This window comes from Colletotrichum abscissum (genome assembly GCF_030869225.1).
Source record: "Colletotrichum abscissum strain IMI 504890 chromosome Unknown Scaffold_1.1, whole genome shotgun sequence".
NCBI lineage: Eukaryota > Fungi > Ascomycota > Sordariomycetes > Glomerellales > Glomerellaceae > Colletotrichum > Colletotrichum abscissum.
Window position 1 is genome coordinate 553,671 of NW_026849987.1, and position 26,750 is coordinate 580,420.

At 39.9% G+C, this 26,750-nt stretch overlaps 6 protein-coding genes across 6 annotated transcripts; 1 reads left to right on the plus strand and 5 right to left on the minus strand.

Moving 5' to 3' along the window:
* Positions 1 to 11,420: 11,420 nt before the first annotated feature.
* Positions 11,421 to 13,018, plus strand: CABS01_00143 (uncharacterized protein; the record flags this gene model as incomplete). The annotated part of the gene is made up of 3 exons (XM_060533526.1): positions 11,421 to 11,670; positions 11,737 to 12,742; positions 12,826 to 13,018. 3 exons carry the CDS (start codon positions 11,421 to 11,423, stop codon positions 13,016 to 13,018), a joined length of 1,449 nt encoding a protein of 482 aa, XP_060406040.1.
* A 537-nt stretch (positions 13,019 to 13,555) lies between these two features.
* Positions 13,556 to 15,952, minus strand: CABS01_00144 (phosphoribosylamine-glycine ligase; the record flags this gene model as incomplete). Its single annotated transcript, XM_060533527.1, has 1 exon — positions 13,556 to 15,952. The coding sequence occupies one exon, from the start codon at positions 15,950 to 15,952 to the stop codon at positions 13,556 to 13,558; it is 2,397 nt and encodes a 798-aa protein (XP_060406041.1).
* Positions 15,953 to 16,830: 878 nt separating this feature from the next.
* CABS01_00145 (RNA polymerase III transcription factor tfiiic) lies at positions 16,831 to 20,075 on the minus strand (the record flags this gene model as incomplete). The annotated part of the gene is made up of 5 exons (XM_060533528.1): positions 16,831 to 17,252; positions 17,320 to 17,664; positions 17,729 to 17,959; positions 18,015 to 18,852; positions 18,915 to 20,075. The coding sequence occupies 5 exons, from the start codon at positions 20,073 to 20,075 to the stop codon at positions 16,831 to 16,833; spliced, it is 2,997 nt and encodes a 998-aa protein (XP_060406042.1).
* A 1,275-nt stretch (positions 20,076 to 21,350) lies between these two features.
* CABS01_00146 (VTS1) lies at positions 21,351 to 22,658 on the minus strand (the record flags this gene model as incomplete). The annotated part of the gene is made up of 1 exon (XM_060533529.1): positions 21,351 to 22,658. One exon carries the CDS (start codon positions 22,656 to 22,658, stop codon positions 21,351 to 21,353), a length of 1,308 nt encoding a protein of 435 aa, XP_060406043.1.
* A 43-nt stretch (positions 22,659 to 22,701) lies between these two features.
* CABS01_00147 (SAM domain-containing protein) lies at positions 22,702 to 23,256 on the minus strand (the record flags this gene model as incomplete). The annotated part of the gene is made up of 1 exon (XM_060533530.1): positions 22,702 to 23,256. The coding sequence occupies one exon, from the start codon at positions 23,254 to 23,256 to the stop codon at positions 22,702 to 22,704; it is 555 nt and encodes a 184-aa protein (XP_060406044.1).
* Positions 23,257 to 25,733: 2,477 nt separating this feature from the next.
* On the minus strand, positions 25,734 to 26,175 carry CABS01_00148 (60S ribosomal protein L29; the record flags this gene model as incomplete). The annotated part of the gene is made up of 4 exons (XM_060533531.1): positions 25,734 to 25,769; positions 25,852 to 25,954; positions 26,044 to 26,095; positions 26,169 to 26,175. The coding sequence occupies 4 exons, from the start codon at positions 26,173 to 26,175 to the stop codon at positions 25,734 to 25,736; spliced, it is 198 nt and encodes a 65-aa protein (XP_060406045.1).
* Between the last annotated feature and the right edge of the window lie 575 nt (positions 26,176 to 26,750).

Consider the following 26,750-nt stretch of genomic DNA (forward strand, 5'->3'; position numbering starts at 1 on the left):
AAACTAGCTCTTTATTTATTACTAAGATAAGCTTAATATTTAGTTTTAACTTAGCTAACTTATTTTTTTTATAAGCTTAGTTAGTATTAACTTATTTTTATTTTTAAATAGGCGTCCTTATTTTTTATTATTTATACCTTAGTTATTATAAATAGTACGGGTTTAATTAGCTAATTAGCCTTTTTTAAATAAGGCTAGTTATAATAAAATAAACTATATTATATTCTTTAGCTTATTATAGAGGGATATAATAATCTTAGGGTTAAGGATTTAGTAATATAAATCTAAAAAAAACGTTTTTAAAAATATTATTAAGGGTATATTTCTTATTTATTAAAAATAGCTAAATTTAATATTTTAAAATAGATTTTATAATAATATAAAATACTTAGCTTAATTAAAATAGTATAATTTAGATTATAAAATCCGAGGGGGTTTAGGAATAGCCTCTTATTAAATAATATTATTTTTTTTATAAACCGGCCTTATATTTTAATTAAAATAAGATATTTTAAGGAAAGTATTATTTAAAATTTATTTAGGTATTTAAAGTAAGTATTTATATATTCCTAGCCTATAAGTACCTCGTTTTTTATATAGGCTTAGTAAAAGTATAGCTCTTAATTACTAATTATATTTTATATAACGTTAATAAGCTAATATAAGTAACTAAGACTATTTAAAAATAACCCTTAATATTATTATTACTTAACTTAGTATAGCGTAGTTATAAACTTTATAAGAGGGAAAGTTAAAAAGTTAGAAAATCTAAAAAAAATAGTTTAGCGAGATAGTATAAGTATTTATTAATACCGTGTATTAATACCGTATAATTAATATTAAGAATCGCCCGAGTAGCTAGTAAAGGTAGAATATTAAAATAAATAAGTATTAAAGTTTTAGTATTTTTAAATAAAATAACGGGCCTATTATACTCTTAAAAGTAAGTATATTACGTAGAGGTATTAAAGAATTAGGTATTAGTTATTAAACTTTTTATAAAACTTAGTCTAGGCTTTTTTAAAAATATACTTAGTCTTAGCAAAAATAATAAGTTTTTATATTATAAAGACCTTATAATATATATAAAGGGGGGGCTTATTAATAAATATATTAATATAGGCCTTATCCTTATTACTTAATATAGCTATTATTTATATTAATAACTACTATCCCTTATTATTAAACTTATTATTATTATTATTATAATTACGGTCCTTAACTTATTTTTACTTAGCTCTAAATATAACGTTAAAATTAATATAATAAATATAGAGTTATTACTAAACGTCCGAGAACTACTCGTTTAGTATAGTTTTTATTTATTTATTATAGTTTATAATAATAATAATAAAGTAACGGACTAAGTATTAGTTTATAAGTTAGCGGATATTTATTAAAAAAAACGATAAACCCTTTAGTTTCTTATTATTAATAAGGCTAAACGCGGCGTTATAAATAAATTTCAAATAGGTCTACTTAGTAACTTAAAAAAGAGGGAGCTTAAAGTAATTAGTATTATAAGTATTATTAAAGCTAATTACTTTAAAGAATCGCTTCTATATTTAAAAATAGTAAAAAAAGGTCTAAATAAGGCTAATAAGGCAGTTTAGCTCGTTATTTATTTATTTTATTATATATAAGATATTTTATTTATTAAATAGTTTAATTAACGTTATAATTAGTAAGTATTTAACTAGTTTCTCTTAGTTTATACGAGCCCTAGTATTATAAATATCTTACTAAATAAATAAGGATTTTAAAAACTATTTTTAAATAATAATATATATATTATAAACCTAAATCTTAACTTTTTTGTTTTTTTATTTTAGTATTCTGCTTTTACTAACTACTCGGGCAATTCTTAATATCGTTTATACGGTATTAATATACAGTATTAGTAGATACTTATACTATTTTAGTAAATTATTATTTTTTTTAAATTTCCTTCTTCTTTTTTATCTTTCCCTCTTATAAAGTTTATAACTACGGATTATTAATAGTAATATTAAGCGCCCGACGCTACTACCTTATAAGCTTACGCACTTAGCTAAGTTAGCTACCTTTCTAAGTATAATAATTTATAATAGTAATATTAAAGATACCCTCGTCGCCGTTATTAAATAATATTAACCTTACGATATTTACCCTAACTTTTAACTTTAATTTGTATATATATATATATTTATTACCTCGTTTCCTTTATCGAAGTTAAAGACGCTTAAGCATACTTTATTAAAATACCGAGACGCTAATAGCTCGTTAACCCTTAGGGCTTCCTTAATAACTAGAAGTTCGATCCTACGAATATTATACTAAACGACCCCGGGCTATAAAGAGACCGCTTTAATAAATACTATATTAATAATATCGATTTATAAAAAACGGATAGATATATTATAATAAGCGTTACCCTTATTAATACCCTTTTAATATAATAAAGTAATATAAATAAGCTTAGACTTAATAATATAATTAAGAGTTTAAAAAGAGTATAAGCGAGCGTATTAAATAGGAATAATAATAAGGAGAGGTTATTACTAAATAAGATAAAGGGAGAAAGTAAGGGGTAGTATTTGGTTATTAAAAGGGTAATTAATATATTACGGTAGGATCGTTAGTATCTACGGCCGGCTATTATTAGTTATAAAGTTTATTACGTAATAAAAACTCGATATTAACCCTAATAGACTAGCTTGCCCGTAAAGGCGAAGATAGCCCCTAATGAGGCGGACCGGACCCCAAAGGGCTAAATCTTAACTTATTAGCTTATAGTTTTAATAATATCCTTAACTACTTTAATAAGTTTATAATATAAAGGGTATATAAAGGCTTTAAAACTAAAGCTATAATTTTATTAATTATACTAAGGGTTTAGATAATAATATAATAACTACTTATCCTCTTTTTAAACCTTAATAATAATTTATTATTTATAACTATATTTACGAAACTTATATTATTAAATACTAATAATTTATATAAGCCTAAGCTTATTAAAACGATTATATTAAAAAATATTTTAAAAAATTTAGCCTCGAGCTTTATATTTATTCTGCTTTATAATACTAAATCTATTAGCTTTTATAAAGTTATTAACTTAGTTAAAGAGGGTATTATAAGTTTATTTTAAATTATTAAGAATTAGTAAGTTTAGAATTTTAATTATAAAAAAAGAGGAGGATTAGTTACTTAGAGTATAATAAGAGGTTCTAGTTTAAAAAGATATTTTATTTTAAATAGAGGATAGCTATAGGGGTAAATAAAGTAATAAGTTAACTTAGGGACCTTATATTTATTATTATTAGTAAATATATTTTTATTATTAAAATAGTACTATTATTAATTATTAATTAGTTTTAATAACCTATTTAATAAACTAAAGAGTATTATTAAACTATTTTATTATAAAATAAAAAAGTTATTAGGACTATTTACTAGCGGGAAAGGGGTTATATTTTAAAGAAAATTATAAAAAGGTAGTTTATTAAGGTTTTATTATTTCCTTAAGGAAATAATAAGTAAAATATAATATAAGCTTTATATTAAAGTAATTATTTATAAAAAGTTACGTATTTTACAATATACTAGCTAAGAGCTTAGTAATAAGGTCGTACTACTTTTTAAAATTACTAATTTTATAAAATTAGTTAACGCTAGGGCGGCTATTTTTTAAAAAGAGAAATAATAATAATTAGCTAAATAATAATCTAAGGCTATAATTAATTAATAATCGTTTTTATAGAGGGGGAAGTCTTTTAATAAGGGTATTATTTAAAGATTAGTTTTAAAGAACGTTTTTAATTCTAATTATAAAAGTAATTATAAATAAATACTATAAGTTAGATTTCGAGGCTTAATAATATAACCTAAGTATAAAGGAAGTAAAGGAATAAAAACTTAGGATACTTTATAAGTATTTAATAAAATCTAATTATATTAATAATTTTTTTTAAACTAATTAAAAAATAGAATAGTAATGCTAATATAAGAGCGACGCCGGTATATTAATTTATAATACCGGTATATTAATTCCTATATTAAAATAAGTATAGTTTATTTTTCAAATAATTAGAATTATATAATAAAACGTTAGGAGTTTTAATTAGTAATTAGGTATAGAGCGTAATATACTTAGTTTTCTTTAATACGTAATATACGGTACGGCCCCGGCGGATTGCTCTGTCGGGGGGGTATATATTTAATATAATATAGTAATTTCGATATAAAAACTACTATTTAATTCGGGATAAGTAAGCTACCTTATTATTTATTAATAATAAGCTAAGTAATATATTTATATAATAGCGCTAGTTAGAAAGGTTAATATTAAAGTTTAGTTATAATTATTAGCTATAATAATTAGAGGCAGCCCTTAACTATAGAGGTTCTAAACTTTAATAATAATATAGAGGTTTCTAAAAAAAAAGGCTAAAGAAGCTAATATTTATTACTTATACTAGAGCTTATCCTTTTAGGGTCCGGTCCGCCTCATTAGGGGCTATCTTTGCCTTTATAAATAAGCTAGTTTATTAGGGTTAATATTAAGTATTTTTATTACGTACTTTAATAAAACTTTATAACTAACTATAGCCGGCCGTAGTTATTAATACTACCTAAACTTAAGATATTAACGACCCCGCTACTATAATATATTAATTATCCTTTTAATAACTAAATACTACCCCTTATTTTCTCTTTTTATTTTATTTAATAATAACCTCTCTTTACTAATATTCTTATTTAATATACTTACTTATATTCTTTTTAAGCTCTTAATTATATTATTAAGTTTAAACTTATTTATATTACTTTATTATATTAAAAAAGCATTAATAAGAGTAATACTTATTATAATATATTTATCTATTCTTTATAAGTTAATATTATTAATATAATATTTATTAAAGCGGTCTTTTTATAGCTCGGGGTCGTTTAGTATAATACTTATATAGTAGTTTTTTTCCGGCTTTATAAGTACAAAAGATCGACCTTAACGGGATTACGCTTTTAAAAAAAATTATATAATACGGTATATTTTTTAATTATATAATATATATAATATACCCTAAGTACGTACTTAATATAATATAATAATTTTAATATAAAAACCGATATATAATTTAAAATAAGTAAGCTACCCTATTATTTATTAATAATAAGCTAAGTAATATATTTACGTAATAGTACTAGCTAAAAAGGTTAATAATAGAGGTCGGCCGTAAAAGTTAAAAGCAGCCTTTAATTATAGAAGTTCTAAACTTTAATAGTAATATAAAAGTTTCTAAAAAAAGGGCTAAAAGGGTTAATATTTAGCGTACTAGAGCTCGTAAAAATTCTTTTTATTTTTATTATTTTTAATATTACCTAAAGCTACTCTCTATTTAAACTAAATAAATTTATTAAATAACTTATTAAATAAACTTATTAAACGAACTTATTAATATATAAACTACTACTCGTTAAGAACTTACTTTAAAAATACCCCTTAATAGGTCCCCCCCTCTAGGGCTCGATAGATTCTTAGGCCCCCTCGATACCTTAGCTATTATAATTAATATAAATATACTTAAGGAGTAGCATAGTACCTTTTAATAATACGGAATCCGGCTAAGTAATAGTACGAATATTATAAATAACTAGGCTAATATAAACGTTAAGATCTAATATATTAATATTAATTTAAAAATTATATTTTATAAAACTAAAAATCTTTTTAATATAAGTTATATTATAAATATAAGGGAATATATAAAGGGCCCCTTAATCCTTAATAAAAAGGAGTATATAATATAAGATCTAGCTATTTATATTTATTTTTTATTTTTATTTTTACTAGCTACTCGGGCGATTCTTAATATCGTTTATATAGTATTAATATACGGTATTAGTAAATACTTATACTATCTCGCTAAACTATTTTTTTAAATTTTTTAACTTTTTAACTTTCCCTCTTATAAAGTTTATAATTATAAATTATTAATAGTAATAATAAGTACTACTATTTTATAAGCCTGCGTACTTAGCTAAGTTAGCTACCTTTCTAAGTAATAGTAGCTTATAATAGTAATATTAAAAATACCCTCGTTACTATTATTAAAAATAATACCGACCTTACGATATCTACCCTAGTACTTTTTACTTTACTTATATATATATATATTTATTACTTTATTTTTTTATTAAAATTAAAAAACGTTACTTCCCTTATTATTTATTACTATTACCTTATTACTATTACCCTATTATTATCGCCCTATTACTATTACTATTACTATTATTATTAAATTATCTACTTATTTTTAAATATATATTATTAAAATACTAAGACGCGTAGTTATTATTAACCCCTAGGGCTTCCTTAATAACTAAAAGTTCGATTTTATAAGTATTATACTAAAAAACCCCGGATTATAATACGGCCGTCTTAAGGAATACGGATTAAATACTATCGATTTAAAAATTAAAAAAATATATATTAATATAGTTATTATCTTAATAAGTACTTAGCTTATATAATATAGTAGTTTTAAAATACTTAATTAATTTTAAAATATTATTAATATTTTAAAAACGTAGTATAAGAGTAAGTTAGGAAAGACTAAAAGGGATATTTTAAAGTTATTAAATAAGGTAAAAAGTAGGGGGTAGCTTTTAGTTATTTAAAGAGTAATTAATATATTACGGCAGGATCGTTAATATTTACTTAGTAACGGCTACGACTAGCTATTATTAATTATAAAATTTATTATATAATAAAAATACTCAATATTAACCCTAATAGACTAGCTTACCCGTAAAGGCGAAGATGGCCCCTAATGAGGCGGACCGGACCCCAAAGGGCTAGTTATTTATATAAGCTAGTACTAAGAGGTCTTATATATATTAAAATAAGTATAGCTTGCCCTCTAAATAGCTAGAAGCGGGGGAAGGTCGGGAGTTATTAATAAAAGGAAGATAACGGTCGAGTTAGTTAACTATTATTTTAATTAGTAATTAGGTATAGAGTATAATATACCTAGTTTTCCTTAATATATAATATATAGTACGGCCCCGGCGGATTACTCCGTCGGGGGGTAGTATAATACTTATAAAATTAAACTTCTAGTTATTAAAAAAGCCCTAAGGATTAACGAGCTATTAGCGTCTTAATATTTTAATAAAGTATACTTAAAGTAGATAGTTAAATAGTAATAATAATAATAATAACGAGGGAAGTAGCGTTTTTAATTTTAATAAAAAAAAACAAAGTAATAAATATATAGATATAAAAGTTAAAATTAAAATAGGGTAGATATCGTAAAGTCGGTATTATTCTTAATAATAGTAACGAGGGTATCTTTAATACTACTATTATAAACTACTATTACTTAAAAAGGTAGCTAACTTAGTTAGGTACGTAATAAGCTTATAAAATAATAATACTTATTATTACTATTAATAATCCGTAGTTATAAACTTTATAAGAGGGAAAGTTAAGGAAAATTTTTAAAAAATAGTCTAGCGAGATAATATAAGTATTTACTAATACTATATATTAATATTATATAAACGATATTAAGAATCGCCCGAGTAGTTAGTAAAGGTAGAATATAAAAATAAATAAATACTAGAGCTTATAAGAATTCTTTTTATCCTTATCGTTTTTAATATTACTTAAAACTACTCTTTATTTAAACTAAATAAATTTACTAAATAAACTTATTAATATATAAACTACTATTTAAATAGCTAGTTAAATAACTAAATAAGAGGTTAACTAGTTAAAATATTACCTTAATAAGAACTTATTTTATTAAAAATACTTATTAATAAGTCTACCTCTCTTAAGCTAAGCGCCCTCTTTAGCTAACTTAACGCTATAATTATTATAACTAATATAAATATACTTAAAAAGTAGTAAAGTACTTTTTAATAATACGGAATTTAGCTAGGTAATATTATAAATATTATAAATAGCTAAGTTAATATAAATATTAAGATTTAATATATTAATATTAACTTAGTAATAATAATTATAATAAATAAATTAAAAATATATAAAGTTAGGGAATAAGTTAATACTTTAAATAGCTCTTATAAAACCCCTTAAATAATAATAATACTTATATAAAAAAAGATTATATTAAACCTAGCTACTTATATAAGCTAGTACTAAGAAGTCCTATATATATTAAAATAAATAAAGCTCCCTCTATAAGTAGTTAAAAATAATAAAAAGTTAAGAGTTAATAAAAGGGAGATAATAGTCGAGTTAATTAATTATTTTAATTAGTAATTAAGTATAGAGCGTATTATACTTAGTTTTTCTTAAGACGTAATATATAGTACGGCCCCGGCGGATTACTTTATTAGGGGGATATATATATATATATATATAAGTTAAAGTTACCCTTTAGGGTCCGGTCCGCCTTATTGGGGGCTATCTTTACCTTTATATAGTGGTTTTTTTCCGGCTTTATAGGCGCAAAAGATCGACCTTAACGGGATTATATTTTTAAAAAAAATTATATAATATAGTATACTTTTTAATTATATAATACGTATAATATGCCCTAAGTACGTACTTAATATAATATAGTAATTTTAATATAAAAACTATTATATAATTTAAAATAAGTAAGCTACCCTTTACATAGCGGTACTAATTAAAAAGGTTAATAATAGAGGTTAGTTATAATAATTAGCTATAATAGTCGGTTATAATAGTTAAAAGCGGCCCTTAACTATAGAGGTTTTAAACTTTAATAATAATATAAAAGTTTTTAGAAAAAGAGCTAAATAAGCTAATATTTACTACTTTTTAAAGTTTATAAAAAAAATTTTATTTTTATTATTTTTAATATTATTTAAAGCTCTATTTAAATTAAATAAATCTACGAAATAAATTTACTAAATAAACCTATTAATATATAAACTATTATTTTAATAAGAACTTACTTTTTTAATATATAGTTAGTAATTAATAAGCTTATTTAAAAATACCTATTAATAAGTTTACCCCTCTCGAGCTAAGCGCCCTCTTTAGCTAGCTTAATACTATAGTTATTATAACTAATATAAGTATACTTAACGTCGGGCGCCCAATATTACTATTAATGATCCGTAGTTATAAACTTTATAAGAGGGAAAGTTAAAAAGGTAGAAAATCTAAAAAAATAGTTTATTAAAATAGTAGGAGTATTTATTAATACTATATATTAATATTATATAATTAATATTAAGAATTGCCTAAGTAACTAGTAAAAGTAGAAATAAAAAATAAATAAGTATACTTAAGAATTAATAAAGTACTTTTTAATAATACGGAATTTAATTAAGTTATAATATAAATATTATAAATAACTAGGTTAATATAAATATTAAAATCCGGTATATTAATATTAATTTAGAAATTATATTTTATAAAATTAAAAATCTTTTTAATATAAGCTATATTATAAATATAAGGGAATATATAAGGGGCTCCTTAATTCTTCATAAAAAAGAGTATTTGTTTTTTATTTCTACTTTTATTAGTTACTCAGGCGATTCTCAATATCGTTTATATAGTATTAATATATAGTATTAATAAATACTTATACTATTTTACTAAACTATTTTTTTAGATTATCTAACTTTTTAACTTTCCTTTTTATAAAGTTTATAACTACGGATTATTAATAGTAATAATAAGTACTATTATTTTATAAGCTTATTATATACTTAGTTAAGTTAGCTACCTTTCTAAGTAATAGTAGCTTATAATAATAATATTAGAGATGCCCTTATTACTATTATTAAAAATAATACTAACCTTATAATATCTACCCTATTTTAACTTTATTTATATATATATATATATTCGTTACCTTATTTCCTTTATTAAAGTTAAAAAATACTACTTCTCTTACTATTTATTACTATTACCCTATTACTATCGCCCTATTATTATTACCCTATTACTATTACTATTATTATTATTATTAAATTATTTACTTTAAATATATACTATTAAAATACCGAGATACGTAATTATTATTAACCCTTAGGGCTTTTTTAATAACTAAAAGTTTAATTTTATAAATATTATACTAAAAAACCCCGGATTATAATATAGCCGTTTTAAAAAATATAAATTAGATATTATTAATTTAAAAATTAAAAAGATATATATTAATATAGCTATTACCTTAATAAGTACCTAGTTTATATAATATAATAGCTTTAAAATACCTAACTAACTCTAAAGTATTATTAATATTTTAAAAACGTAGTATAAGAGTAGGTTAAGAAAAATTAAAAAGAATATTTTAGAATTATTAAATAAAATAAAAAGTAAGGAGTAATTTTTAGCTATTTAGAGAGTAATTAATATATTATAATAAGATCGTTAATATTTAGTAACGGCTACGGCTAGTTATTATTAATTATAAAATTTATTACGTAATAAAAATACTTAATATTAACCTTAATAAACTAGCTTACTTATAAAGGCAAAAATAGCCCCTAATAAGGCGGACCGGACCCTAAAGGGATAAAAAAGAGTATATAATATAAAATTTAATTATTTATATAAGCTAATATTAAGAGGTTTTATATATATTAAAATAAGTATAGCTTACTTTTTAAATAGTTAAAAATAAGAAAAGGTTAGGAGTTTTAATTAATAATTAAGTATAGAGCGTAATATACTTAGTTTTTTTTAATATATAATATATAGTACGGCCCTAGCGGATTACTCCGTTAGGGGGAAAAAGTCTTTTATATATTAAAATAAGTATAGCTCGCTTTTTAAATAATAGAAAATAATAAAAAGTCGGGAGTTTTAATTAGTAATTAAGTATAGAGCGTAATATACTTAGTTTTCTTTAATACGTAATATATAGTACGCCCCCGGCGGGTTACTCCGTCGGGGGGGTATAACGGCTATATTTATTTAAATTAGGTAGTAATATGGTTCTACTAAACTGCTAATAGGGTTGGCACGGGCTAATGCAAGTTCGAACGGCGATAACATCTACAGTGCTAATGTTATCTCGCAGTCGATGGGATAGTACTGGTCCAAGGGACGTAATCAAGGGCCTTGACTTACTATGCCAATCTGCAGGCCGAGGGGTATATGTATTCACACCACACCTGCTGTGACTACATATTCGCACACTTATGGGGAATACTCCATTTCCAACATTTCTCTTACTCATAGATCCGATTGCGCCATCAACCCACAATAAGACATGATGACAGAAAAGAAATGTCTGTCTACACTAGCATGCCTTGATAAAAAGACTTTGGAGGCTCAGATCCCACGTGGAAGTCTTTGGCTTGAGCCTCTTTCCTAATTTGTCTTCATGCAGCTTTCTTTGCGGCCGATAGAGTTCAGCTTGATATAGCATACTACCGGTAGTCGTAGATGGGCAGTCTTTGATCACCACTGAACCATGTCCGGAACTATGCACACCCAGGACCGTGGCCCGGGGCAAACGGGTCTTGCTCCAACACCCGGCTCGGCCTCGAGCCGTAGTCCGAGCCCCATCGCCAAAGCCAAGCCTTTTTTTCGATCAGTACCTTTCCAAATTGTCGTCGCTTGTGGCGTATCCTTCACAGCCCCTGGTATGTGGGATGCCCTGGGCGGGCTCGGTGCCGGTGGTGCTGCTGAGCCCTATGCTGTCAGCGCAGCCAATGCTCTTGGTATGACTTCCATCCCAACAAGCTTTGTATCATTTCTTGGGTTGGTCCATTAACTCCCGTACGAAGTATACGGCCTGTTCGCGGTCGTGTGTGTCGCTGCAGGCGCCGTCAACAACCGTATCGGCCTTCCGTATGGGCTTGCTTTGGGTGCCATAGGTTACCCGCTCTACGGTGCCGGCTTGTATACGAATAACGTCAGTGCCAACACTTGGTTTATGTTATTCGGCAGCGCCCTCTGCGGCATCTCTGCCGGATTTTTTTGGGCAGCCGAGGCCGCAATCATCATCGGTTATCCGTCTCCCGGAGATCGAGCATTCTATCTCGCTGTCTGGCAAACGGCCAAGGCTGCAGGACCCATTGTGGGTGGTGCCATTAACCTGGGCCTCAATGCAAACCGGAAGACAACAGGGTCCGTCTCGTCATCGACTTACATCGTTTTCATTGTCATTATGTGCCTTGGCCTTCCCATTGCGCTGTGTTTATCACCTGCTCATAAGGTCTGGCGCAAAGATGGAACCGTTATCAGCACACCGAGGGCTCCGACATGGGGAGCGGAGTTCAAGGCTGTTGGGAAGCTCTTTGCCAGCCGTAGAATCTTGCTACTACTCCCAGCCTTCTTCATAAGTTACTTCTACAACGGATTCATGAGCACGTGGCTCGCGACATACTTCACCGTGCGCTCGAGGGCGTTTTCGAGTTTCTTTACCAACTTTGCGGGCATCTTCAGCTCCTTCATGATCGCTACGCTGCTGGACAACCAAAAGATCCATATCAAGAGGCGCGGCTGCATTGCATTTGTTTCCATCATTTTCGTACTTGTGGGCACATGGATCTGGGCTACTGTGCTACAGAAACAGATCTATGACGCTAGTGAACCGCCTGCTTATGACTGGTTCCAGGGAGGATTCGGAAAGAGCTATGCTCTCGTTTTCTTCTGGCAGTTTGGTGGACAGGCCTTCCAACAATTTCTATACTGGCTTGTCGGCCAGTACGCGACAGATCTTTCGGACTTGAGTCGTCACACTGGTATTCTGAGAGGCACTGAGGCTTTGGGTCAAACTGTTGCCTGGGCGTGAGTCACCTCTATACTTCCCTCACTCGTTGGATCTCTATACACCACCATTACGATTCTCAGAGACTGACTATAAAATACAGTATGCAATCCGAAGGCAACGCCAACCATTTCGTTAGTATTGGCCTCAACTTTGGTATTACCGTTCTCTGCGTCTTTCCCACTTGGTTGGTGTTGTCTGCACTCGAAGGAAGCCATGAGGAGAACATAGCCAGCGCCGAACGTAATTTAGGCGATGCTGAAGAGGAGGAAATTGGGTCAAAGGCAGCGACCTAGTAAGTGACCCAAGGTCGCACAGACAGAAGTGCACTCGGGGGCTGGCGAAATGGATTCAACTCCTGGCTGCTATTAGGTTTGGACTGCCCATACTTTCTACGAAATACCCAAATACCAGACTACGTACCAAACATGGAGTTATGTTTCTCTGTGATTGGCGACTTGACTAGTTTCTTTCAGATGTGGTTGTCTCCGAAGATGCGCTGAGAGGCACTGCATATTCATCAGCGACGTCGGTAAAACGTAGCGGAGTCAACACTAGCCAGATGACGTTGGTGAGACGATCCCATGGCCCCAAAGTGAGGCAACATATGTCGTGATAGTCGGAATGCCATGGAAGCCATCGTCGTTGGACGTGCTGCCTCCCGAACGGCGGACGGACGTGGCACAGGGCCATCATGCACACAAATAAGGGTAGACTAATTGGTGGTGATTGTGCTTCATCGCGCATTCATGTGGTATATTTCAACTATCTCTTTTGTTTAACGCCCATCCCAATTTTCCTTGCCGTTTCCCGTTCTCTTTTCTTTCTCATGACTACGACGTCCAAGTGTCCAGGTTAAGTACTCTGCAGTGTGCCTCGTTGCCAGCCCTGTGCACCAGATGTCCCAATCTCAGGACCTTCTCACCAGCAGCTTCGAGAGCTGCCACGGTAGCATCAACGTTGGCCGCATCTACCGCAGCCACCATTCCCACACCAGTATTGAAGGTGCGAACCATCTGGTATGGTTCCACGTTACCGCCCGTCTTCAGCCATTTGAAGACAGCGGGCATTTCCCAGCTGGTCAAATCAATCTCAGCAGCAAGACGCTCCGGCAACATGCGAGGAACGTTGTCAATCAAGCCACCTCCGGTGATATGAGCCAAGCCCTTGACGAGGCGATTTTCAATGACACCGCGCAAACTCTTGACATAGATCTTGGTAGGTGTCAGCAGGCTCTCGCCCACCGTCTTGCCAGCATCCCACGGAGCAGGGTCAGTGTATGCCAGGCCTTCGCGTTCCAGAATGCGGCGGACCAAGGAAAAACCGTTGGAGTGAACACCACTTGAGGCCAGGCCCAGCAGCACATCTCCAGCGACCATGTCATCTTGTCGTGGCAGTCTTTGGCTGTTGACCATGACGCCAACCGCGCATCCTGCAGCATCGTAATCATCCTTTTGGTACATGCCAGGCATTTCAGCAGTCTCGCCGCCGACAAGTGTACACCCGGCGTCGATGCAGCCTGCTGCCACGCCTTCGACGAAGGCAGCAGCCGTGCTCATCTCCAGTTTGCTGCAACCGTAGTAGTCCAAGAACATCAGGGGCCTGGCGCCCTGGACGACAAGATCATTGACATTCATGGCTACCAAATCGATGCCCACAGTGTCATGCTTTCCCGTTTGCTGAGCGATCATGAGCTTGGTGCCGACACCGTCAATAGCACCGACAATCACGGGAAGTTCGCCATCCTTCAGCTGAAGGCCGCACTTGGCCAAGTCAAGCTCACCACCAAAACCTCCAATCTCGGCATCAGCTCCCGGCTGTTTGGTGGCGCGTACCGCCTTCTTGATTCTCTCAACAAACTCATTGCCCGCGTCGACGCTAACACCGGCTCCAGCATATGTCAGAGCTTCCTTTCCCTGCTGTGACCGGAAGGCGCGATGGGCAATGTCTTTGCGGTAGTACATCTTGTCGAAACTGATGAGCGTGAGACCTTGCTCATACGCCTTCTTCACGGCGGCTTCCAGGGAGTCGGCAGTAGCGTTGACTGCAATTACACGGCCACCTGAAGTCTGCAGTTGGCCCTGTGGGGATAGCTTGGTTCCTGCATGGAAGACAGTGATATCCGGTGACGTTGACTGGTTGACCACCATGGGCGTTCCCTTTTCATAAGAACCAGGGTAGCCACCGGCAGCAACGACTACAGTGGCACTATACTTGTCCTCAATCTTGATATCGACACAGTCAAGGCGGGCCTCGTGAGCCGTGCAAGCCATCATGATCTCGGCAAGATCCGTTTCAGAAGAGAGGAGCGGAAGCACAGTTTGTGTCTCGGGGTCGCCGAATCTGACGTTGTACTCGAGCACCTTGGGGCCTTGGCTGGTGATCATGAGGCCGGTGAAAAGAATGCCGCGGAAGGGATAACCCGCCTTACGCATTCCGGTGATAGTGGGCTGGATCACATCCTCATCGATCTGGCGGATGAGCTCCTTGGTAGCAATGGTCGTCGGAGCGTAGCAACCCATACCCCCAGTGTTGGGACCTTGGTCTCCATCTCCGATTCTCTTGTGGTCTTGAGCGGGAGGAAGAGACAGAGTATGAGTGCCGTCGCTAAAGGTAAGGATGCTCAACTCGTCGCCGGTCAAGAACTCTTCAATGACGACCTCGTCACCAGCGGACCCGAAGGCCTTGTCCACCATGATCTGCTTGAGAGCTTCCTTGGCCTCCTGCTTGGTTGTGGGGATGATGACGCCCTTGCCCGCAGCGAGACCGGTGGCTTTGATGACGACGTTGTGGGATACTTGTTCGATGTAGGCAACGGCTCTTCCGTAATCGGAGAAATTCTCGTAGGCGGCGGTAGGAATATTGTACTCTTTCATGAAGTCCTTTGAGAACGTCTTGCTTCCCTCCATCTGTGCTGCTTCCTTGGAAGGTCCGAAACAAGGAATGCCGGCGGCACGGAAGTAAGCCTCAACTCCGTCGACAAGAGGAGCCTCGGGGCCAGGAACGACTAGGTTGACAGATTGGGCCTTCGCAAGCTGGACGAGCGCGGGATAATCGTCGGCGGCGATATCCTCCACATTGGTGGTCTTGGGACAGGTGGCGGTACCTCCATTGCCCGGAACCGCAAGGATGGAGACGACACGAGGTGACTGGCTGAGCTTCCACGCAAGCGCATGCTCACGGCCACCGTTGCCAATGAGCAAAACGCGCACACTATCGGCCGAAGTCATGCTGGGGGGCGTAATTGAGAACGAGAAGCAGCACAGAGGAACCTGAAGAAGGATTTGATCAGCCTTGAGGTAGAAGAATAACGAGCACAGACAGACACGAAATTAAGAATTCGATCTAGTGGGGTGTGACCAACGTGCAGCGCGTAATCAAACGTCCAGGTATGAGCACTAGACGTTAGAAGGGCCGAAGATACTGAGAGGAAGGGTACTAGAATATGCCGTCTGTCTCATGCGTGCATAGGAGCATTGGTGATGACGGACGGATGGACGATGATTCACTTTTCGGGCGACTCAGTGACGTGAAAAGTTTCTTTGCTGCACCTCCACCGTATGAGGGGGAAACCTGGACGAGGGGCAGCTAACAGTGGTTTTCTGTTGCGACGCCGGCGCGCCAAAAAAAAAGTAAAAAAGTTTCCTGGTCGAATGCCCCTCCAACCCCAATCGGGCCTAGGGCGGGGTGATTTGAGTAGGCCAGCAGGGGAGAAGAGGTTGATTGGAGAAGGTGCCTGGAATGGATTAGCGCAAAAATTTCCAGCTCAAAATGCGAAAAAGCCCCCACCTTCCCTTTCTGTCCCCAATATTGGCACATTGTGGCCGTGAATGCCACATTGCTCAGGTAGGTAGGCGCCTGCCTTACCTTTGGTAGATGTCGAACGATCAGTGGCTCACCGCATTAGGTACTCGTTGTTGCTGATTGCTATAAGGCATCTTATGTCTTGGATTCTTCTACTCAAAGAACCCGAAATCCAAGCCAATCGGCGTAGAAACACAAACATACAGTCTTGAGAAATGTACTTGTCCTCGTGGCACTTCGATGTGAATCAACATGGTCAGTTCTCAACCGCGGGATCACCACTTCGTTTATCCTAAGTAGGAAACTAGAGGACCAGCCGAGGTAGAACAGACTGCTCCAACTCGTCGACACTACCACTGCTGATCAAGAGCGCATACTCGTTGTATGCCGCATTAAGTATCACATCTCGGCTGCTTGCATTTCCTCGTGGCTCAAGACCATCTGAAGCATCCGCGTCAATAACTTTTCGATACCACTCCAGAGCCAAATGATGCAGACCAAGCATGTGGAAAGTCCTCGCCACGCCAAAAAAGGCTTCTCTCTTCTCCTCCGGCGGTCCAGAAAGTTTAGAATGGCAGAATTCAAATACGCAGGCGAACCCTTGCATGATGAGATATTGACGATTGTCGGCCTGCCGCTTGAGAGCATGATGAATGTATCCTAGCCCCACGCTGAGACTGATCATGGGGTTCAGTGGATCCAGAGTTCGTGCCCTGAGGAAGTAATCTAGCACAAGGGTTCACATGTCAGCCAAGGTCTTTTTGGGAAAAGGTCAGTCGTTGGTTTGACTCACTCAGTGCAAAGGTGTAGCTGGTCGAAGTAAAGAGAATATGCCCATAAAGCATCAGTAAACAAGTATCGAGCTGTTTCGCCTCACCAGTACTCGTACGATCGCCGACCGAGACGTCATAGCTCCTATCTGCCTGTGCCGTACCAAGGTGAGAAGCATCAATGATCTTGATCTGGCGTAAGATATACTTTTGCGCAGGTCCTGAATTGTACCATGACGCCGGTGATTGGCACAGTCTGCACAATGCGGCGAACATGCGGTATGAATCCGAGTCTAGCTGTCGTACCTTCATAAAGAATCTAGCGACAGCTACACACATCTCTTCGTCAGAAAGATATATTGCGCATGCTGTTTCCATCAGTCCATGAGTCAGTCATGCATCTCGAACACGATTGGAGAGAATTTGGCCTACCCGCCCATGCGACATGGATTAAGAACATGTAATCCTTGGAATTGACGAACACGATGGAATCTCGAGCTGCTTCACAAACTTGGTAGGCCTCTTCAGCACGGTTATCGAGGGCAAGGCTGATGGCGTAGTCAAGGAATAGTTCGAGCCATTCGCCGAAAGGAATGCCTCGATAGCCGTCGTCCTCGTACGTTACGTTCGTCCTCCTCTCATCCGTCAGAGATGGTGCCATATCTATAGAAACTTAGTATAGGGGCAAAGGCAGTGTTCGAGGCGATCAAATGCATACTTTTGGACAATCTTTCGGCCAGTTCAGAAAGGCCAGGCTGAGTTCGGGATGAAGCGCTGAACACAACATCATTGGCGGCTCCAAGAAACTTGAGGTATTTGTCCCAAGGATAGAACTTTCTGAAGGATCTAAACTCGCCAACAAGATCGCCAGCAGCGGCCATCCACGTTGGGATTAGGGAGTGATCGCCTGCCTGAATCTCCTTCTTTAGGCTGCGCACAACTTCGTATCGCCTTGTGAGCTCATCTGCCCGGGCTCGCTCCTCCTGCATCCGTTGATCGGGAGCTATCAGGCGCTTCGGGCGATATCTCGGGCGAACAATTCCGCTGTTCGCAGGTCGGCGCTTGTACTCCCGTCTACGCCGTGACTTGGCGCCATCAGCCAAACCGGAGGCTAGAGATCCTGATAAACGGTGACTTCCAATGCCACGCATATCTCCACGGCTGTCGCTAGCCAAACCCCCTTCATCGTTGATGCCCTGAAGAGCAATCGCTTCAGTCACGAGAATGTAAGCCTCCTCTTCTTCCTTTGCCTTTTCGTATATCGTAGCTAGTTCATAACGGGCGTCGATATTAGTCTCGTCGACCTGAATAGCCACAAGAAAGCAGTCTTCTGCCGCAACGTTGTCGGATTTCCTCAGGTAGCAGCGGCCGAGTTGAAGCAGTAGGGTCGCGTCTTGCCCGTATACAGAATGTCGCAGCAGTTCGTAGTAATCTAGTGCCTCCTGGTAGCGCTGGGCGGCGCAGAGTTCATCTGCAATATCTCGAACAAGGTAGGGAAAGTCCTCGATAGCGGTAGCCGTGGCAGATTCAGTTGGATCTAGCCACTGTAGATGGAGCTAGCAGGGTATCAGTAAATGCTGAGGCATCTTGCGCCACTGGAAGACAGCAGTATACATACATCTGATTCCTCGTCGTCTCGGATCTTCAGCCGGTATAGAGCAAGACGGGCCCTGAATTCCAGAGGCAATCCCATGCCATAGGTGTACATATTGTAGGCAGAAGGGTCGAAAGAGGGGATTTGGACACGGCGAGAATGATCGCGATCCCACTCCCTGTCATCGAAACAAGCATCCCATAGTTGGTCGTTTGGTCGTCCGAGCAGCCAGCGTGAAAGCGACTTGAGATCTGCAATGGCGTTTGCGAAGTCTCCAGCGCAGGCAAAGAGCTCCACATAAATGCCGATGTCGTGCCATGATAGTTCCCCCCCTGTTTCCTGCTCAATACTTCGTGCATGTGCGAAGTACGTCTTGTAAGCCGAGACAGCCTTCTGGACATCTTCCATGCCTCCAGAGTCGGCGCAGGCTTCTGCCAATCGTCGAACGACATCTATGTCCAGCGGGCGGCGCTCAATGACGTAGGTGAACTCCGTTATAGCCTGGGAGAAGAAGCCCTGGCGGTGACTGGCTTCGGCTCTACCTAGTCTAGCTTCAAGGCTCGTTGGTTGAGCCTTGATTGCAGATGAATAGCACATGAGGGCGGTCTTGAGAGCGCCTTCCTGACCGCCTTCGGCAAGGCTCATGGCAAAGGACGCACAATCCATCCACACCGCGAAGTCTTTGGGCCTCAGATGAGCAGAAATGACCATAGCCATCAACGCTTGGTCATTCGCGCCTTCTTCCCGGAAAATGGATGCTAGGACGGTCCATGCCTGATGAGTTTCGGCATTGATTCTGATGATCTCGAATACAAGATCCCGAGCGAGGGCATAGTTCCCACTCATAAACGCCTGGTTCACTCCCGCAAGACGAAGCTTGATGTCGCCTCTAGGCTCAGCAGCCTTTCTGGGACCTCGGATGGAGCGCGAAGCATGTTTGCTCCTTGATATCGGCGGTGCCCTCCTCAATCCTCCGTCATCGCCATCAATGCCAGCGCCAGCGCTGGCCCCAGTAGTGTGATGTGAAGAGAGAAACTCTCGTACAGACTGTTCATACTTGGCGATATCGCCTCGGAGCTCCATCTCATCTGAATCGGCATCCGATACAAGATCATCATCGTCGTCATCGACATGGGCATTGTCTTCGAGGTTCGCAGCCTCGACTTCTTTCCATGTTGAATCCATGATGGCAGAGCTAGACGGAATAATCCGATTTCGATGAGTCGGAAAGGCTCAGAACCATTTGCTGTGCGAGGGCAATGATCTGCTGAAAGAGGTTAGGATTGCAAGTGACAAGAGCGCTCAGGAATAGCTGTGTCGGCAAAATCGGTTTAGAAACTTCCTACCTGAGCATTTATCTTGTCGATAGATGATGTGGTTGGCTGAGTCTGCGGGAAATAACCAACCTTTCTTGTGTGGTCGACAAACACCCAGTCCCTTCGAATCGTCTTATCGCGCAGACCGAAATTGGCGGATTGACTGCGAAGTAATGTAGATAGATAAATACAGGCCTCGTGGCTCTAGCGGAAACGCCACCATGCCGTTGGCAACGAGCTGTAGCCGAAAGATTTGGGCAGGCTAGTGTGTCCGAAACCGAAAGTGCACAACAGCTTTCGGAAAGGCAAGAGTTAGAAAGAAGAGGTCGTCGCAGCTGCAAAGTATGAAGCTGATCAAGCATCCCGGAAAAGGCAGAAAGAAAGGTAACGGTACGTGCACCGCGGTATCTACCCAATTACCTCACCTTTGCATTTACGAAGTTCCCCACTCAGCTTTTAAGGTAAATTTGACATATCCTCCTCGCCTAACAGCTTTTTTGCCCCCTCTGGCGAGTAACAATGCTAGTGAACAATGTGACCTCTGAAGCAAATGGCACTCTTAATTTCTTGTCGGTGTATGTCGATACCCCCTTTTCACAGGGAATCGACTCAATCATGTGGCACAATCGCTGATCAGCAGATCCAGATAAGATAATGTTCTAGAACGGATATTCAACTCTAACACAATCGACGCGAGTAGCCACTCGAAGACATGATCGCTCCTTCTCGATGCGACTGAGTTTTAGATCCATTAAAGACCCTCACGAACAATCATCAGCCACGCGTTGTAAATATGGAGGCGCTTCCTTGCGCGCAGCCGGACACGTAAAGTTATCTTCTTATATATGTACAGAAGCACAGAGTGAGCGAAAACTGACCCTTGGTAGAGGTTCACCTACCCTCCGGACCACTAATTAAATACACACCCGCAATTTTTCATGCTTATACCCCCTTACTATGCTTGTTGTCTATCCAACAACACATTGAGGCCACTGGGCCTGTGGGCGCGTGAATGGTTAAATGTGTCTGTGTGTCCTTGGTGTGGCAAAAGGGGTAAGAACAGCGCACACATCTTCCTTGCATCAACCGTCAAATCCCTTTTTAAGCAATCTTACCATCATTTTTGGCCTCTGTTCACATAGCGTTAGCGCTGGTGCCGCAGAAAAGCTGGCTCGGAAAAGTACCTACCCTTCACTTGCTCAAAAACCTTGAGCATCTTCCTCCTAGCTCCGAGGGCGTTGACTCCACGATCCTCCAACGCCTTGTCGTCGAGCTCAATCAATTCATGCCACTTCATGTCTTTGAGATTTTCAGTGTACTTGTGCAACCGTAAGCTCCTCAGCCAGCTGGGAATATCCTGAAGAAGGGTCGGGTCTGTCGGGTCTTCAGGCGGCTTTGAGCTACCCCTACGACCTCGGGGAGATCGGCCACGGACCATATCGGAGTGGTCTGAAAGGTAACCTTCGTGGTTTCCTACACCTAGCTGGCCCACGTTGACTGAAGGGATGCCGTTGTTGAGAAGAGGAGAGGCGCCATCATAGGCGCTGAGGAACCCATTGTTCTGCGGAGAAGCGAAAGCCATGGGCCCGAAGCCTCCGGGCTGCATGGCAATGCCAGGCGAGCTGGGTCGAGATCGATGTTGGCCGAAGCCCATGTTTTGTGCCTGCAAAGCAATCATTTGCTCGCGACTAAGCACCTGGCCGTGCTCGTTGATCATGACCACGTTGGTATTGGGAATCTGCGCATTCTGAGGCAGACCCTGCTGGCCTGGAGCACCTGGAGCATCGTTGGATCGGGCACGGCGATACTTGCGAACATCATCAAGAGCGAAGCGATTGTTAACGGTCGACAAAGCTGCTAGTTTCATCGCGGTGGCATTTGCGACCATGTCGGCCTGCGTACCGCTAGTATTGGCGTTGAAATTCGCCACGAGCGGAGTATTGACCATCGACGCCCAGTTACCACCACTCGGGTTATAGGGGGACAGGAGAGGGAGGTCTGCCGGCTTGTCATTGGTCGTCAAAGTGGTGTTTTGGATATTCTGGTTGCCCGAGATCTGAGGCGGGCGAGGAGACCTCAAACCACTCGACGGGGGCGGCTGGACAAACTGACCCATCGGGGTTTGACCACCCGGAGCTTTAGATCCCTGAACCGATTGATCGCCTCCAGTCCACTGGTTTTGACCATTGGAGTCATGGTTGTCGGCAGGGCCCGCGATTGTCGGAGCAGCCATAGACTGCCGAGAATCACCTACAGCGCTGTTGCGGTTGGACGAGGGAGGGTTGCCCGTCTGCTGGGTGAACTTGGCCTTCTCGGTCGCAATGGCTGCGGCGGCGTCAGGAAACATTGCATTGATGGTGGAAGGATCAAGTCCCGATTGCCGTTTGCCGGTGGCAGTGCTCGTAGGGCGGGCGAGGGAGTTCCTGGACGAATCAACATTCAGCTTGTTCATGGCGTCGCTCAGGCGGTTCGACATTGGATCTGGAATAGACACGTTAGCCGAAGGACAGCAGGATAGTAAGAAGCGTGTAATCATTCGTGCCTTTATCGAAGTTGGCCGGGGATAAGACGCCCGACATGGGGTGGTTCTTGCCCATTTGCTGTAGAACCTGAATGAAGAACCGAATCTGCACTTGGGTGGTCTGCTGCAGCAAGGCGTACAGAGCAGCAGTGCGCTCGGCCTCGCTAAGGACCCTGAACCACTGCTCAATAGCACTTAGTTCGTCCTTGAAGTCCTGGTCGAGAGTAGCAGCGGCCATTTCTTCCAAAGTCGTCTCGTACTGGTCGATATCGGCAATCCACTGTTGGGCGATCTTGTCTTGGGGATCGGCCTCGGGGTTACTATGACCCTGGCCCTGCTGAGAGCCGTAGAAGTCGGACGACGGGCGGATCCGGCTCGAGGGAGATGCGTTGGAGAGCGCAGCCATGTCGGCAGAAGCTCGAAGGTGGCTGTTGGCTCCCATAACTCTCGAGGAGGGGGGGCGAAGAGACGGGTTGGTGTTGGCCTCCGGGGTGCTGTTGCGGTTGCCCGCAATGTGACTGCCAGACATATTGAGCATTGTCGACAGACAGCGCAATGATAGCGAGGTAGGAATCGCGCTGGTAACGGCGGCGAAGTTGATGTCGTGAAGACGGTAGAAAATTGGCAGGTGGCAGATGAAACGATGCCGACGACCAGTGAAGGGTGTCGTGTCTTTGTGTGATGATGGAAGGGGGGTCGGCCCGGGCAAGGAGGGACCAGCGCTGTTTCGAGATTTCGAATGACGGTAACGTCAATCGAATCAGCAAACAAGCCTAGCCTCTGTGACTCTGTGATTTGAATCAAGAGTGGGAGAGACGGAGAGAAGCTACAGCAGCAAACGGTGTAAATCCACGTTAGCGATCACACGCTCGCCTGTCAAGAGATCCAAAGGGACTTTTTGACTTGGTTCGTTCAAGTGAAGACAATAGCCCCGAACGGCCTGTTCTTTTTTTTTTTTTTTTCGTGTCTCTGGCTGCGGCAGAGCTCAGACGGCGCGAGTAGTGAATCGTAGGGTACGTATTCGCTGCCCAAAGCTCCTGCAGAAACCTGCTGACCTCAAAGGAGTCGGGGATTAATTCTAATGAGGAACTGCTGCTTAACACATGTCTCTCCGAACGGATGACAGGGTCTGGTTATCGGGCCAGAATTTTGGGGTTTGGTTGAATGTCTACGGAGTAGAGGAGGGTCCGAAAGAGACAGTAGCCGGTGGCGCAAGCCGAAGCTGCTGATATGGGAGTCGAGGCGAGTCGCGTTGTGCTTTGTTCTGCTTTCCGTGTGCTCTACCGCAGCGAGGGGCGCGGGCGACGACAACGGAGCCGGGGAATCTTGGGAGTGGTGGGAGCGGGATGACAAAGGTAATGCACTTCTGGCAGGCGGGCAGGAATTATTCAAGAAATACTGCTTCCAGGCAGGTAGGTAATACGATATTCAAGGCTGGCGTCGTCTGAAAGTATTACCCGGGGGTGGTGGGAACAAAAGGGGAACGGAATTCGCTTCTCGAATTTGCAGGAGAGGTACTCATTCATGTACTGCACTGCACCACGGCTGGCAAGCGGGAAGAGGAGGGAAAGAAGGGTTCAGCAACGTGGCGTGGTCGCTGCTTAGTCACCGGGTTGGTGCAGTTATTCAACCTTACCACCTGAGGTAAGGCAGGGTGCCTCGCACGCCGTACAGCATGGGGCCCGCCTCTGAGACCTCTGATCTCAGGTAGGTAGTTACCTCAGATAGATCGGACGGAGTACCTTGAGGTAGGTATCCGACCTCGAAAGTATTGGAAAGGGCACGGCAAGCTTTGATCGCACCGAGAGGAGTAGATATGGCCACACGTCCCCGTCGGGAATGTACCAATGATCCCCAATGAAAGCATGCTCACTATCAGCCAAGTTCCTGTGGCCCCCGTTATTTCTTCGTTTCCCAGGTATTAAGGCGCAATTGGCGGGTATTTTCAACTTTAACTTTAGATACCCTTCAAGAGGGTACGTACGCGTCTCGCCCCAAATCCCCCTCCCCCGCTCTTTTCATCAACCCCCTTTACTTGCCTCATGCAAAAACAGAGAAGAGAGAACGGCATGGCAAGAATCCGATCCATCAGAGAGACGCCAATGCGTAGGTGTGTAGTGAGGTCGTTAAGTGGAATTGACGGAACGCCTCTCTGATTGAAGAAACGAGGCTGACTGGCGATGATTCTTTGAGCTTCCTTGCTGAGTTGCTTTGTTAAGCTGCCAGCATGCGACTTTGCCCCAGCGACGAATGACGCCCCTCCCTTTGCCAGTTAAGTGTCCAATAGCTTCATGAGTTGGTATTGAGTTACCGAGTTGCAAGTCAGCCATGGAGGCAATCAATTCATGTTGAGCATTTACGGCCTTTTCATCCTGGTCATTGCGAAAGTACCACAGTCAAGGCAGCGAAACTGGGATTATAGACCCGCGATCCGATCTCACAACTTGCTCGGCTGGGCCATCCGGAACTTACGGGGAGAGCGTCGTACCGTAGCAAGGCAAGTTCCTGAATATTCAAGGCAAGTATCCGACTTGGATACCCAAACATATTGGATCGCTGGGGCAAATAGAGCCCATGGGACCCTGGAGATTCTCGGGGTTGACCGTTTTTCATTAATCACGTTCGATGTCGGGCGACCGTGGAAGGTCGGCGTAAGGTTTTCATCTACTTGGTTGTGATCCTTGAACTGGCCTGATATCGCACATCATAGTTCACCCATCGGGGCACGGCTGATGGACGTATAGTAGAGCCTCGCTGCATGTATCACTCCGTCACCACGCCCCTGGCAGAGTCATCGATCTCTCTTGTCGGGTGTCATCGTTTGGATTTCGAAGCAGCATATGCCCGACCTTCGCGGCTTGTTCGGTATCCGAGAGGGTTAAATCGTGCTTGATTCGTTTGCTGGCTCTTTCAACCTAATTGCCAGTTCCATTTGATTCCCTGATGCCCCAATGCGTCGCAGCCGTGCTGTAGAAGAGACCAATAACCATGCGTCCAATTTCCTGTCTATGCCGTCTCGCGCTTGCCCTCCTTCAGCTCCTTCTGTGAAACTTGTCAGCAAGCGTCGCGGTGGAGGTCGGTGTAACAAGAATCCTTGTAAACTGTTCTTTGGGGCAATCCGTACCAGGGCCTTCATGGTGCCGTGCAGAGCGTGACGATGGTTGCGGCGGAACTTGGGGTCAGTTCCCTTGAGGGAAGGGTATCTCGACGTCTTGGGCTTCTTGATACTACACGGCAAGAAGAGGAACAAATGATCAGTAAAAGCACACCTCAGAAATCGGTTGGCATGGGCCAGAAATGAGGTTTGAAATCGTACCCGTTGCGGTGCGCCTTGCGCGACTGGTTGTGCTGCGAGGAGTTCTTGGACTCTGCGCTCAGAAATTAGCTAAGCTCTCCCGGTGCGAGCAACAAGGCTCGCAGAAACAAATCGTCGTGACTTACTGGCCATTGCTGCGGTCGGAAGGTGCCCCTAACGTTGAATACTAAAGCCTGGAGTTCGTGATGCGGTCGAGGGGATTTCGAGTATTGTGATAACGAGGCTGGCCGTGGGGTGGTTTGGTGCATGCTAGGCTCTTCGGTGTTGTGGGTCGAAAATCTGTGCCCTAATGAACTTGCTGAGCCATGGTGTGGCTGAGTCCCGTCGCGCTAGTGCGCCACCATTTGAGGTAGGTCCTTACATGATTGAATGGAGTTTCAGGCTTTCCAACCCGTATAAAATTATACCTCAGTTTTCATAATTGAGTACCTAAGATAGGTCTGTTAAGTATTCAGTGCGGATAAGTCATTGCAGGCAGGACTGCCGGTATGACTGCATGGAGCATCGCTCACCTTACCTACCGAGACAGATACCTACCTCTCATCGGTTGGAATATTTCAATGTCACTTTCGGACTATCGTCACGAAAACATAACCATATTTCCGATTCACATACCGCGAAGGGTTTCCTGGACTTTTGTGTGTCATGCTGTCATAATTCTAAATTACCTCGTCTACTTCCAAGACACGTAGGAATATCATCAAAGA